At 59.8% G+C, this 14,558-nt stretch overlaps 1 protein-coding gene across 1 annotated transcript in view; it reads left to right on the top strand.

The window, feature by feature from the left end:
* LOC100470109 (maestro heat-like repeat family member 5) overlaps positions 1-14,558 on the top strand; it is a 63,925-nt gene that overhangs the window by 43,622 nt on the left and 5,745 nt on the right. The window contains 5 exon segments of the mRNA XM_034668527.1: positions 6,116-6,275; positions 7,625-7,806; positions 11,231-11,368; positions 11,831-11,945; positions 12,775-12,918. Coding sequence (XP_034524418.1) covers positions 6,116-6,275; positions 7,625-7,806; positions 11,231-11,368; positions 11,831-11,945; positions 12,775-12,918 — 739 coding nt within the window.

Raw genomic sequence — 14,558 nt, 5'->3', positions numbered from 1 at the left:
GTTTTTTTTTTTTTTTTTTTTTTTTTGCCTTTGTCAAGATGTTTGCGTCTGGAAGAGGTCTCTCTGCCTGGACACCTTGGAGGGTGTTTGCTTACCTTTGAAATTGAACAGCTTTATTAAGAAATGTCTCAGCGTTGATTATTCTGTGTTTGTTCTCCCTGGGACCTTGTAGGTCCTTTGAATATGTAGATTGAGGCCTTCTGTTGCTGTTGTTGTTTCCGGAAAGTTCTCTGGGTGATAGCTTGAAACATTCGTTCGGTTCCCCTGCTGCACTTGTCCTTCCGAGCTGCTAGTAATTCCAGTGCTGTTCCTGCCCATCCTCGATCTCCAGTACTTTCTCTCTGATCCTTTTCACGCCTTTCGTGGTCGTCTTTCTGCTTTTCTTCAATGCCCCTTGGCTTACGTCTTATCATCCCTCTTGGGCATCTTGCATTTTTTTCCACTTCTGAGATAATTCCGTCCTTTCATCCACCTCTTTCCTGAACTCAGTCAACCCTCTTTTACTTTCCTTACTGAGGTTTTGGGGTTTTTTTCTTTTTTGAAGTCATAATTCCAGGTGGCTTTTCCTGTCTTGCTGGAGTCTGAGGCACATCGTCCGGAGTGCTCTCTGCGTATTGGCTGCTTTGGAGGGGAACGGCTCCTTTTTGGTCATGCACTGATTTTTTTTTTCTGTTTTTTTTCTTTTGTTGTTGTTGTTTTTTGCAAGGACTCGGTGGATCTGTTAATTTTGTTCCTGTTCCCATCAAACGATGCTACAGTGTTTTATAGGATTTCAAGTTCAATGGCACCCTCTTCTGTTAGCAGAGCAAAGTCTAGAAGATTTAGTAGATCCTTTGTCTGGCGGCAGGTGAAAGGGTCGTGTGTGCTCCAGCTGGGGGGTGGTTTTTTGGAGTTCTTTGGTTCTTTTTTCTCTTGCAGGACCTTCCATTTTCCTCTCCCGCATTGCTCCTGTCACCACCCGATCTCCAGAGGCACCTGGCTCTTTTTCCCCTGTTTCTCTCCCCACAGCTGTGCATCTTGGAGGCTGCCCTTCAAATTGGACCAGCTCGTCACCCCTTTCCTGTGATCAGTGCTCTTTTTTTCCTCTTTTCAGACTGGGGATGGACTTGATCTTCCTGGAGGTGAGTGGTTCAACTCTGAGCCCTGCCTCTGGCTCCTGTCCTCTGTGCCCTGCAGCGTCCTCTGTCTCATCTGCCCCAGAGCCCCGGGCAGGCGGCGACAGATGTTCCTCTTGTCTGCTTACAGGGATATTGAAGTTTGGATATCCTCTGAGGTCACAGTCTCCGTGCAGTTTTACTTTACCCTCCCTCTTGACCCATGTGCTTTTTCAAGGAAACTCGAAGGGTGGGGACTCTGGAGGCCACCGTTGTCTTCACCTGCCCAGAAGTCTGTAGTTCACCTTGGTCTGCATTGCGGTTTATATCTTGTTTCCTCCGTCCTAAGAAGCACATTCTTCCTAGACGGGAATGCATGTTACCTTGAGGGTGCCTTACCGCTGGATTTATGTGGGCTCCTCGGTCACCCAGGGACACTGTCAACCTGGGACCACTTCAGATTTAAAAGTCTGTGCCTGAGGGTTTCTTTGAGCCACACTGTGGTGTGAATTCAGACCCCAAGACAGGTTTTGTGATTCGGACTCTCAGGAGAAGCCCCCGCTTCCACCCAGCGCTCCAACCGAGGCTGGCAGCCTTCCTGGCCATTCCCTTGTACAGGTGGGTGGGTTGGTTATTATCATCCTTACACGGAACGTGCAGCACTCGGGGTCCCACCTGGGTGATGGGCGTAGCTTCCCACCTGCAATAATTTTTCTCTCTTAGCAGCCCCTGAGACAATGTGGCGTGTCCTAGCGCTGTGAACAGAACGGTGTAGTAGGTACTCTGCCAGTATTCTTTTGTTATGTGGCTTTTTTCCCCTCAACGATATGTGTTTACGACTCATTCCAATATGTTACATATAGCTGCAGTTCATTCATTTTCAGTGCCGTTTAGTATCTCGTGAATGCCGGTCACCCTTTCTGCCACAGACGGACATTTGGGTTGTCCCCTGCTGGGGTCTGCGCCTACGCGCCCCGACGCGCATCAGCAGTCCGTCTCCACCGGGGCCGTGTTCAGGACGCAAACGTCTGCGCATACCCAACTTCAACAGACGCATCAAATCGTTTTCCAAAGAGCTCGCATCACCTCGCACTACCGCCAGGGATATTTTTGGGAGTTCCTGTTGCTCCACATTTCATCCACACTTAGCCCCACTTTCTAAGCGCTCATCAATACATTAGCCAACCTGATGGTATGAATCGCGTTGTGACATTTCATTTGCACGTTCCTAATGAAATAACGGAGCTGAGCACGGGGCCACTGCAATAGCTTCTTTGGTGATCTGTTCGAGGGTCCAACCCATCCTTCTACTGGGTTGTCTCTCTTTTTCTTATCCATTCCCAGGAATCCTTTACGTTATCCGGACACACAGCCTTTGTTGATTGTGTGAAAAACATCTCCTTGCCTCTGCAGCTTGTCTTTTCGCTCCCTGAATGTGCCTTTTGATGAAAGGAGTTCCAGGTTCAGTCCTTCCCACATGATCTTACAGAAGTTCCGGTGATTGCCTTTCAAACTCAGGTCTCCAGCTGCCCCGTAAGTGAGGCTGGTGCGGACGCGAGGTCGGCCTCCAGCTCTGTGTAGCCGCGAGCATCCTTCAGTGACCAGCCCGCCCCAGGCCTGCAGCCCGGGATGCTCCCTACCTCCCGGCCAAGTGCCCGTGGGCAGGGTCCGTGCCTGGGCTCAGCAGTGCTCCGCTCTCCTGTCCCTGTGCTGACACCTGAGGTCCTAATTCCTGTAGCATCATACACGTTCTCTGCACCTGATACAGAACGGCCTCCCCGCTCCTCCTTCCTCAACACCTGCCCGGCTGCCCTTGGCCCTTTGCATTTCGCATTTCTGCATGGCCTTACACTTGGCTTGCCAAGTTTTCTTCCTTTTTCTCCCGTGTTTCTCTTTTACCCTTGACGACTACTTTGTTGGGTCAGCCCTCAGCTGCACCCCACCAGTGTGGGCATAACCCACGACGTGTCCCGCTGTCCATCCTCACTGCATGCGCGACCTGCCTGTCTTTGGTTCTTACAGCACTGGTTCTCTTTAGTAATCAGATACACGCCGGCGAGGCCACCGCCCGCAAGAAAGCCGAGATCTTGGTCATGACCTCCAGCTAAGGGCAGGGCTGAGCCCCACCAGTCCCCAGCCCCCGCCCACCCCCTTCAAGGTTCATCACCCTCTTCATTTCTTTTTCGTTTTACTGCAGCTAAACATATTCCTAAAAATATTTCCTCGTAGTTTTGTAATTGTATTGAGGAGTATGGCGTTTCTTGTCGTCTTTGGAGACTTCTTTCCTCTGGCCTGACATTAACAGAGATTTTTAGATGCGGGTTCTCTGTCGTAATAAATCCAGCAGCACCGGCTTTTCTTTCCTTAGTAAAGCGTCACGCATCTCTTCCCAGCCCTTTTTTTTTTTTTTAATTAACTAATAGGTTTTCTTTTTTGGAGCACCTGTATGTTTATGGAAGAATTAACCCGAACTGCCCGGTCCTGCCCGTGTCCTGCTCGACTAGCATCCTGCGTGGGACAGTGTTTGCTCCAGCTGGTGAGCCGGTACCGATGCAGCGTCACCATCCGAAGCCCACGGCTAGGCAGGGCTCGCCCCCGGTGCCGTACACCCTGTGGTCTGGGACAGTGCACCATGTGTCCACCATTTGCGTGTTCTAGGGTCACTGCCGGATAAACCTTCCGTCGCCCAACTCCTTGCAGCCACTGATCATCTACTGTCCCCATGGTTTTGCCTTTTCCAGAAGGTCATGGACTCGGAGCCATACAGGAGGGAGCCTTTTGGACTGTCTTCTACTCCTCTGCAGTATGCATTTCAGGGTCCTCCAAGTCTTCTCCTGGCAACCACGGTCACCTCCAGGAACACCTTCTTGACTTGTCTCCCAGAAGCCCATGCTTACCTGACTCTGCCCCCATCTCCCGGACGCCCCTGCTCTGCCTCCTCGCCGGTTCCGCCTGTCTCCTAATCTCTCAGCACAGAGCCACAGGGCTCGGTCCCACGGGCCTCGGTCCCCAGAGCTCCCCTCACTTACACTCACCTCCCTGGGGCCCGCCTCCATTCCGTGGCTTTGAATATCACCTATACAGACACCTCCCGAACATTCAGCCCCCGCCGGAAGGCAGCACATGGATGTCCAGGAGGCATTCCACACTGGACACTCCCAGACCACGCCACTGGCCGCCCCCCGAAACCTGTCCTCATGGGCTTCCCTGTGCTGATGCCACCCACCCAGCTTCTCAAGCCAGAGCTCTCGGGGCCACCTTGACTGTACTCCCCACACCCAGACCCAGCCTCAAGGAGTCCTGCAGCTCTTCCTGCCCGTCAGGACATCACCGGCTCACACGGAGTCCCGGCCGTGTCCATCCCCTCCCTCCCAGAAGCCAGAGTGAGGCGTTAGGACTAAGTCGGACCGCGTCTCTGCTCCGCTGAAGACCCTTCGGAGGCCCTGTCTCAGTCAAAGTCAAGGCAAAACCTTTACAGTAGCCAACAAGGCCCCACGACCTCGCCGTCCTCCTCTCCCAGCCCCACCCTCCCCACCCCGACCACACTGGCCCTCCTTGGGGAGGGTCCTGACCACACCAAGATCGGCCCTGTGTCGGGGCTGGAAGGTTCTCCCCCTCCCCCAGAGCAGCATGCCTCCCCACTTACCTCCTCAGTTCTTTGCCTGGGTCCCTTCTTGGTGAAGGCTTCCCAGCTGTCCCACTGAAAACTGACCACAGCCCAGATGTGCCCTCCCGCCGTCGCCCTCCTGCCATCCCCCCTCTCTCCTTCCCTCCCCTGCTTTATGCGCTTAGTCCGACACACCCTCGTTTGCTGGCTGAGTCGGACCCTAGGGGTCACTCCCACACAGGCCAGGACTTTACCGGCTCTGTCACTGCTCCATCCCCGAGTTGGTCACCCACGCATGACAGGAGGCTCAGAACACACATGCCAACAGAGCAGAGGAGAAACACCGGCCCCTGGGCACCCTCGCTCCTGGAGAAGCATGTCACTAAACCTCTCGAGGCTGGCTCCACTCCCGGAGACCTGCCCACGGTCACACAGCCGTGATGGCACAGCAGGGACTCGGGCCCAGGTCCTTCTGACAACAGAGGCCCCACTCTTCAGTCTCAGAGTCCTCGGAGCTGCTGTGCCCACCTGGCCCAGAGTCTGTCCTAAAGCTGGGATGGGGGTTTATCCAGGCCCCCACTGTGACCTCCCAGTCCCCACCCATGCCCCTCCAGCCCCTTCCATCCAGCACTTGGCCCCAAAGACCGCCATCTAGCACAGAAAACAGAGGGCCATCAGGGTCACCGATATCTCGGGAGCCCCAAAGCTCCTGCCTCCCCAGGATTCAGAGGCCCATGTCCATGGGCCAAGTGAAAAGACAACACTAGCCCCAGCTCCCTGGTCACAAGGCAGGGGCCAATCAGTCCTCAGTTTCCCCATCTGCAAAACAAGCACAAGGACACTGTAAAGCTCTATGCACACCGGTGATGGCCCCACTTGACCCAGGGCAAGCCCAGAAGCTGGACCCCAGCAAACCCCGGCTAGGCAGAGGCAGCCAGGGCCGGCCTCCGGGCAGCCGTGCTAACGGCTGAGTGGGCACAGGCCCGGTGGGGAGGCTTCCCCTAATCCCAGGGAACAATGGCGCACTTGGAGGCCCAGAGGCAGGAGAGGAAGACAGAGGGCAGGGGTCAGCTGGACGTGTCCCGTCAGTACTTGGGAGCCATTGAGAGTGACAGAGAGTCTCTAGCTGGGGTGTGGGGAGCCTGGAGGACAGACCCTGGAAGTGAGGAGATCCAGGCGCCTGGACCAGGGCAGCGGGCCCGCCATCTCCCGCCTGTCCCACAGACCAAACGCACTCCTGTCCCTGCTGCCCAGTCTCCCCTCGAGGGCTCTTCTCCACCCCAGGGGCTCCCCACGGCCAGGGTCCCACGTGGGATCCAGCCCAGCCTCCTCCCTTGGCCCCTGAGGCCCTGGTGGCCTGCTGGTGAGGCTGAGCACGAGCGGGGCCACCCTCATGACCCCTCTTTGCCCGCAGCCACGCCTTCCGCTCGTGGAGGGCCCTGGGGGCCGAGCAGCCCGTGAGCCGCCTGGTGCTGTCCATGCTGCTGGCCTGGCTGCAGGAGCGGCCGCTGCCCGCCGGGGCCAGAGACGGCAGCCCCCAGCCCAAGGATAAGCCCTGCCTGCGCTCGCTCGCTGTGAGTGTCTGCCGTCACTCCCTGGACGCCGCCCCAGCTGCCCCCGCATGGGGACTGGCTTCCTGTGTGCACATCCGCACTGGCGGCATCGGCACAGCCACGGGGCGCCAGGCCCCAGGGAGGGGCAGCCCTGGGCCAGGCTGTGGAAGCCCCCCCACAGGGGGCCTCCGAGGCTGCCGGGCAGGGGCTGACCGCACAGGCCCAGCCCCCCAATTCCTGGCCGAGGGCTCTGGGCTGCTACAGAGCCTCCCCCCGCCCCCATGCAGTGGGACAATAGTGGTCCTGCAGGGCCGGACCAGGCACGTGGCGCATACCCAGGATGCGGGACCCGCTGTGTGGGTGGCCTCTGAGCACTGGAACTTCAGGAGGCAGGTTCCAGCAGAGGAAAAGAGTGGGGACAATGGTGGGCCTCTCTGTCCACACTTGGGGCCTGGGCTTGTAGATTTTGGGGGAATCTTGGGGGCTGCCTCCTGCAGCAGCGCCCTCCTGTAGGAACCCCCCCCCCCCGCCAAGCCAGCTTTCCTCCCTCCACGGCCACGGGAGCCGGGGGCTCAGTCCTAACACGGCCACACCTGTCCTTGGCTGGACTCTGACGAGGCAGCAGCTGTGGCCCGACCCCGTTTTTTTCCAGGCTGAGACACACACCCTCACCCCAAAAGCCCCTGAGCAGCAGCCCAGAGCCCCCCAGAGCCCCTCCCCACCCGGAGCCCCCCAGACAGGCTGCTGCCTGAGCACAGGTGTGTGATGGCTGAACATGGCAGCAGAGGGGGGCTCCACCCTGTCTCTGTGCCCGGTCCTCCATCCTTCTCCTGAACACCCCCGCCCCGCACTGATGCGGGCCCTTCCTACCAGAAGGCATACAGCAGCATGGGGTCAGCAGGGTCTCCTTCTCTGTGTCCCACCACACCCCAAGCCCTGGCCTGCCCTTGTCATGACTTCCCAGTGCCGTCCCCCCTCCCCAAGAACATTCTGGACCACGTGCTCCAACAGGCACGGAAGCCTCAAGGCTGCTGTCTGGCAGCTCCGCCTTCCGGGGGTCATTTGTCCCCCCTGGCTGTCACTCATTAGAGACCTCTGTGCTGACGGTACCACGGGGAGCACAAACCCACGCAGCCTTGCTGCCTGGGCTATGCAGCAGGGCTGGACACAGGCGGACGGCAGACTGGGGACGGGCGGGTGGGGGTGGCGTCCCCGGACGTGCTGGGACGGAGGGCACAGGCCCGCAAGCGGGTCCAGGGAGGGAGCCGAGAGGGCCAGGGCCCCCGGAGAGACATCCCAGAGATAGGGCCCTGGTCCTGGAGGCTGTGACAGGAGGGAGGGCAGGTCAGATGTGGCCCTGCTCCCGACAGGCTATGAACACCCTGCACGAGCTACAGTTCGCCCGAGAGTTCAAGAAGGCCATGCAGGACGCCTACCCCGAGCTGCTCCTGGCCCTGCTCACCCAGATGCACTACGTCTTGGAGCTGGACCTGCCACAGGAGCCGCAGCCCAGCCAGGAGGCCCCCGAGGCGACCATGCCCAGCCCCCGGAGGTAAGGCCCGAGCCCAGGCTCCACCAGCAGGGATGTGGGCAAAGACGGCTGTCAGCTCCTGGGGCTGAGAGCAGCGGCACCGGCAGCTTGTGGGCTCGGCGCTGGAAGCTCGAGTCCAAGCGCGAGGTGTCAGCGGGGCCCTGCTCCCTCTGAGGCCCGTAGGGAGGACGCTCCTGGCTTCTTCCTCTCCCAGTGCTCCCCGGCCTGCAAATGTTGCTCCCCCCTCTGCCTCCCTCGTCACCTGCTGCTCTCCCCTACGTGTCTCTGTCCCGGTTTCCCTTTCATATAAGGACACCAGTCATACTGGATTACGGTCACTCTATGGGCCTCATCCTAACCGGATTCCAGCTGCAAAGACCCCGTTTCCAAATAAGGGCACATTCACAGGTACAGGGTATAAGTCTTGGACATAGCTTTTTAGGGGGACACGATTTAACCCCCAAACACTAGCAAGGCCCATGCAGCAGTCAGCACAGAGGGACTCGGGGCAGGCACGGGCCTGTTCTCATGCTCCCCAAGGGCTGCTTGGCCTCAGAGCCGCTCCGTGCTTGCTGGCCTGTGCGGACTTCATGGGACAGCACTTGCCACCTGCCCACAGCAGGCACCGCATCTTCTCTGAATGTGGTCCTTGCAGGAATTCTGTGAGATGAATGCTGTCCTCTCCGTCGTACACATAAGGAAACCAGGGCTCAGAGAAGCTCAGAGGCTTTCTCTGAGACACACAGCATGCCCATGGGTTGCTGAGCTGGAGCCTGTGGGAAGGCAGGGCGGCCCGTGGCCAGTGCTGAGCCCCTCCAGGTCCCCTTGCGCAAGGCTCTGACCCTGGTGCATCTGTGCCCTGACGTGACAGTTGCGGCATCTGCCCCCCCACCGCGCTGTGCAGTGTGGACAGGACCCATGTAGGAGGGTCCGCGCCCTGCTGCACTCAGCCACTGTTCAGGCTGGCTGCCTTGCCCTCCCTCTGCGCCAGGTCATGTCTCGAGAAATCCAACAAGCTAGTCTTTAAAAACCGCTGGGGCCGACTCTTTTCATTTGTTTGTATTATGATGTGCTTCACGTAATTTGTCGGTTATAACAGCTCTCCCCAAGGCGCGTCACTGGAAAAGAATGTCACTTCTTCTCATATTGCTTCTGAATTCGAATGTGCATAAAGTTCCTTTTTTCTTCAGATCAACCATGCAAAATGCATGAATCTTCCCTAATAAGCTAATAAAACGTTCTCCTCCCAGAACGTACATAGGAAGGCCAGGAGGGGCTGCAGCGAACCGTCTCCACCCATCTGCTCCCCCAGCCCTGCACCTGCCCACACGTGCCCAGCCTCCCTGCTCTCCCCCACTTCCCCCCATCCCCACCCTGCTCACTTGCCCTCCACACTGCAGCCCAGATGCCATTCAAAGCATGTCCACGGCCCCACGCCTCCCTGCCCCTCCCTACTTAATTCAGAAAAAGCCAGATCCTTTCAGTGGCCCAGAGGCCCCCGTCTGGCTCCCTATTGCCTCCAGGACCTCATTTCCTGCCACATACCCCTCGCTCACACTGCCCTCTCTAGTCTCAGAGGTCTCCGTGCTGTTCCTTAAACCCAGTGCGCTCCTGCCTCAGGGCCTTTGCACTTCCTGCTCCCTCTTCCTGGAATGCTCTTCCCCCAAATATCCTCACCTCCTGTGAGTCTCTCCAAACACCTTCTCTAAAATAGTGGTGCTACTCCCACTCGGCCTTTCCCCTCCCAAGGCCAGCATTGTCTAACACCTGTTATCTGCACCGTGGAATGGAAACTCCTAGGGAGCACAGGTGTCCGTCCACCTCACTGGGGTACTTGGGGAGCCTTTGGTCTGACCAGCTGCATGCACAGGCTCAAGCAGCACCAGCCCTTTCCCTCCCTCCCCTCGGCTGCCAGGCCTCCCTCCAGGTGAGACCTTTCCGGGGAGAAGGGGGGGCGACCCCAGCAACTGAGGGACAGACTCGCACCCCAGGCATAGTCCATTGGCTCTGACTGGCCCGTCTCGGGTCACATGCTCACCCTTGAACCGATCACCTGGGCCACAGGGGCGTGCGGGGCTCTAACTGCCCAGGCCGGGCTCGCACACCCTCCCTGGAGCAGGGACAGGACCTGGGTCCCACCTGGCCCAGAGGAAAACCCAGAAAGGCCCACAGGAAGGGCAGACCAACCAGCAGCCACACCAGCAAGTGGTCAGGGGTGGTGGGGAGGCTGGCAGCCGCTCCCAGGGCCTCAGAGGGCTTGTCACCACACGGGGGTGGCACCGGACGCTGGGTGGTGACCCAGCAAGTACTCCGGAGCGGGGAGGGGCCGACATGGCACTCTGTGCCAGCCTCTGTCCTCGCTTACCACCCTGGGGTCCCCGCAGCCCTGCCCCGAGCTGCCTCCTCTCCTGGCCCCCCCCGGCCCCTGGCCCCTGGCCTCAGCCTTGCCCCCACCCCTGCTCCACGCTCCCTACAGTTCTTGGAGGAAAGAGAAGTAGGACTGATGGACGGCGCCCTTGTCAGCATTTGCAGGGGCCACTGTGTCCCCACGTCAACACTTCAATAGCGACAGATTGTGGCCGCTGTGCCCCAGACCACACCAATCGCCAGAGATGGGGCCCTCTGCTCGGGTGCTCACAGTCCCGGGGACATGCAGATGGGGGTCAGGTGATGGCCCGGTGACAGATGGACAGATGACACACCGCGGAGAAGGCCCTGAGGGTCACCACCTCCACGGAGGATGACCCGGAGCACGCCACCTGCCATGTGGTCCCTGAGGACCGAGCCTCTGAGCTGAGACCTGACTGAGGGTTGACGTCCCTGGGTGGGGGCAGGGAGGGCAGAGAGCTTTAGGGGGAGGGGACATGAGGGAGGGAACAGGAAGGAGGCCTTGAAGTCAGCCTCTACACCAGAGCAGTGGGGGAGCCACGGAGGGCTCTGCACAGAGGGAGTGGCAGGGTTTGATCAGCACTGGGGATAGGTGGCCAGAGTGGGCAATGTCTGGGTGAGGGGGACTCAGCGATGCCCTCCCGCAGCTCACATGTGACTGGGGGACTCCTGAGAGGGCATCTGGACTCCAGGCCAGAAAGAGGAGGTTGGGGCCTCGTGTCCACATGGCATTGCTGGGGACAGCAGCGGCCGGTGCCCGAGGCATCGGCAGGTCAGACGGACAATACTCGGGATGCCCAGCTTGGTGCCCACGGCAGGCTTCACACACCTGCACCCTCCCTGCTCCCCTCACTCGTCTGCACGCGCAGCCAAGGTGGCAGATGCTGGCTACACAAGAGACCCGCTCTGGCGGGAGGACGGCCACCTCAAAAAACAGCCCCCATGGGTGGGGGTGTAAAATGGTGCAGCCGTTGCAGAAAACTTTCTTTGCCACCCAGGGCAGCAGGCCCCCTCCTCAGGGGTAGGCCTGGCCCGGTGACCCCCTGTCCCCCCGCAGCACATCCCTGGAAGCGCTGAAAAGCCTGCTGTCCACCACGGGGCATTGGCAGGACTTCGCGCACCTGGAGCTGCAGGGCGCCTGGAAGCTCTTCACCACCATCCACACCTACCCGCAGGGCGTGGGTCTCCTCGCCAGGTAGGAGTGGGGCCAGGGCAGGGGACAGGGCCTGACCCAGGCCACCACCTGTCCAGGAATCTGGGGGTATCGACCACGGTGACCCCCAGGGCCCGCCCGTGAGCACAGCCCAGGAACTCACACGCGTGCACAGGTCCTGGGGCGTGGAAGGCAGTGCCCTGCGCCTGGTCGCACGCACAGCCCCAGGAGCCCGTGGACACGGGCGTCTGCCGCCAGCTCCACACCGGCTGGAGGTGCCCAGGGGCCCGCTCCTCTGCCTCGACACGCCCAGCCCAGCCCAGAAGCCGGGGGGCGGCCAGGGGTGCAGAGGGGCGTCGCACACTCACAGCGACGGGTGCCCACACTCACAGCGACGGGTGCCCACCCACACACAGCCCCTGCTGGGCCGCTGGTAGGGGGAGGTGGACCCCGGAACGCACCGGCACGCCGGGCTCTGCCCCTGCCCTCCTCCCCTCGCCCCAGGGCCATGGTGCAGAACCGCTGCAAGCAGATCAAGGCAGTGACCAGCCAGCTGCTGCCCAGACTGCAGAGCAAGGAGGAGCGGGAGAGGAAGGTGGCCATCCTCATGCTCACCGAGGTAGGGGCCTGGGCAGGGAGAGGGGAGCCCCTCAGACACAGCCTCCTCCTCCTGCTGCCTCGGGGCCCCCATCAGGACCTTGCCTGGACGGATGTGCCTCCAGATGACCCGTTCTACCCCCTCCTTCCCCCTTCTGGCTCCGGGCCGGTCCACAGTCCGGGGCTCCTGGCTGGGTCCCCTGCTTCTCAGGCCCCTGTCAGCCTGCGGCCTGGAAGAACTGGTCTCTCCACCCCTCCCTGCCTGGCCTGACCCCTACAGAGCTGGCTGGCCAGGCAGAGCTGGGCTGGGGTCTGCCCCAGGGACTGTAAGGCCAAGGGGGCGCTGGTTGGAACAGGAAAGGCGCAGGGGTGTGGCAGGCTTTACCACTGAGGCTGGGGCCATGGCGGGGCTCGGGGAGGGGGTGCAGGGGCTCATGAGGCACCTCCATAGCAGACGTCAGCAGGGAGAACCCCACATCAAAGCCGGGTGCCGCTCCCCACCCCAACCACCAGCAGGAACGTCTGAGCACCCCCCTCAACGGGGCTCCGTCCCCAGGTGTCCCATGAGCCAGGCCACTGCTGTGCGCTGACCCCAGCCTTGCTGTGTGACACCAGGCAAGGCCCTTTCCCCCTCTGGGCCTGGGTTTCCCCAATCGCACAATGAAGAGTCAAACCAGCTTGGAAGTGGGTTTCAAATACTTGTTAACCAGGACACCCAGAAAGCGCTGAGCCCGTGCCCTCTGCAAAACCCGGGCCAGACCCTGGTGCTCGAGCCCTGCTCCCAGACGCAGATGGAGGCTCTCCAAGGGGAGGTGTCCCGCTTGACCGCCTGCCCTTGGGACCTGCCCCAGTTCCTCTACAGCCCCGCCCTGCTGGACGTGCTCCCCAGACAGGCCGCCCTGACTGTGCTGGCCCGAAGCCTCAGGGACCCCAGCCCCGACATCCGCGTGTGGAGCCTGCAGGGCCTAGGAAACATCCTTTTCCACCCAGAGAAGGTAAGGGCCCGAGGGACGTTGTCGCTGTCACACACACACAGCCCCAGCAGAGCAGCCGGGTGCATGGGGGATGGACAGGCCTACTGGGTTGGAATCGTGGCTCTGTCCCTTCTTGCAGTGTAGCTGGGGACACATGACCCCCTGTTCTCATCTGTAGAGTGGATTTGGTGATGGTCTCTCAGCAGGGTGTGGGGGGGTAAAATGTCTGTTCCCCGGGGACATTGTCTCCTCCACACCTAGGAGAGACACAGCGCTATTGCAGACCTCCGGGGGCTGAGGAGGGGCCCACCAGGTGGCTCCCAAGGCTGACCCGTGGAGAGGAACTTGCCCTGAGAATCTCAGGGGCAGATCCTGCCATCTGCCAGTGACCCATCTTCTCCATCCCCTTCCGGCTCCCCCATCACTGGAACAGCCCACATCCCTTGATGAACAGCTGGGGACGTTAGCAAAGAGGCAGGAGAGAAGGCCCAAGACACAGTCCCCAGTGCATCTGGCCCTCCCACTTGCTCCTGATGTCGCCGTTGCTGTGGGCTCCTAGGGCGCCGAGCTGTGGTGGGGCGCCCAGTGACACAACAGGTTGCCAGGTCCACCCCATCCGCAGTCCAGCACTCTCTAGCTGCATGTTTCTTCAGCGCCTGGGCCTGAGTCAGTGTCCATCTCGGTATCACGGGAGTGGTCACAGCAGCTGCTCACGAGTGCCATGCTGCGTCCAGGCGTGTGCGGCACAGGGGTCCGTCCCCTCCAGCCGTTTGCTGTCACAGGCTGCAGCCTTTTATCCCTGGTACCGGCATGGGACCTGCCGGGGGCTGCTGTCATTCAGTAGAAACGCCGGGTTAGAGAGATTTTCCCACCTGACCCGGAGGTGCGCGGACTTCGCCTCCCGCATCCACCCCAGGGGCCACATGAACATGCAAGATGGCGGCGAGATGCCCAGACCCATCTCCACTGCTGAACATAAGCATTCACAGGGCTTGTGGGAGAAAGCATCTGATGGCAGGGGGGCCACAGAAGGACCAGGTTCCAGAGAGATTCAGCAGCCTCCTGCCGGTCAGCCCACTTCCCTCCCATTTTGTTCGCCTTGCATGTCTGCACGTGGGTGAGAGGAGATCGCCACTAGGGTCACTGCCGGCAGAGCCCTTTGTCCTGCACATGACACACTGTAGGTACTTAATAAGGGAGACTAACCCTTCTTCATTCATCTGCCCATCCACTCGTCCATCTACCTACACACCCATCCATCTGTCCGTCCCCCTATCCACCCGTCCATCCGTCCACCTTTCCATCCACCCATCCATCCACCTATCCGTTCATCCATCTACCCATCCGCCCATCCATCCGCCCATCCATCTGTCCATCCATCCGCCCAACCATCTGTCCATCCATCCATCCCCCCATCTGTCCATCCATTGTTCCTTGGGCCCTGCATTTATGACTTATTCTTTCATTGTTTTTTGTTCATTCTTTATTTATTATGCATCCACTCAGTTATTCACATTTGCTCCATCATTCATTCATTCAGTCAGTCACTCAATTGGTCGGTCAGTCAGTCAGTCGGTGGTCAGTCATCCGTACACCTTTCTCCAGCTGCTCCTGCAGGCAGACAATCAGTAGGAAGTTTCCATGTGCCTCCATGCCCTGCA

The sequence above is a fragment of the Ailuropoda melanoleuca genome, chromosome 9 (assembly GCF_002007445.2).
Source record: "Ailuropoda melanoleuca isolate Jingjing chromosome 9, ASM200744v2, whole genome shotgun sequence".
Taxonomy (NCBI): Eukaryota; Metazoa; Chordata; class Mammalia; order Carnivora; family Ursidae; genus Ailuropoda; species Ailuropoda melanoleuca.
This window is presented reverse-complemented; position numbering and strand designations above follow the sequence as displayed.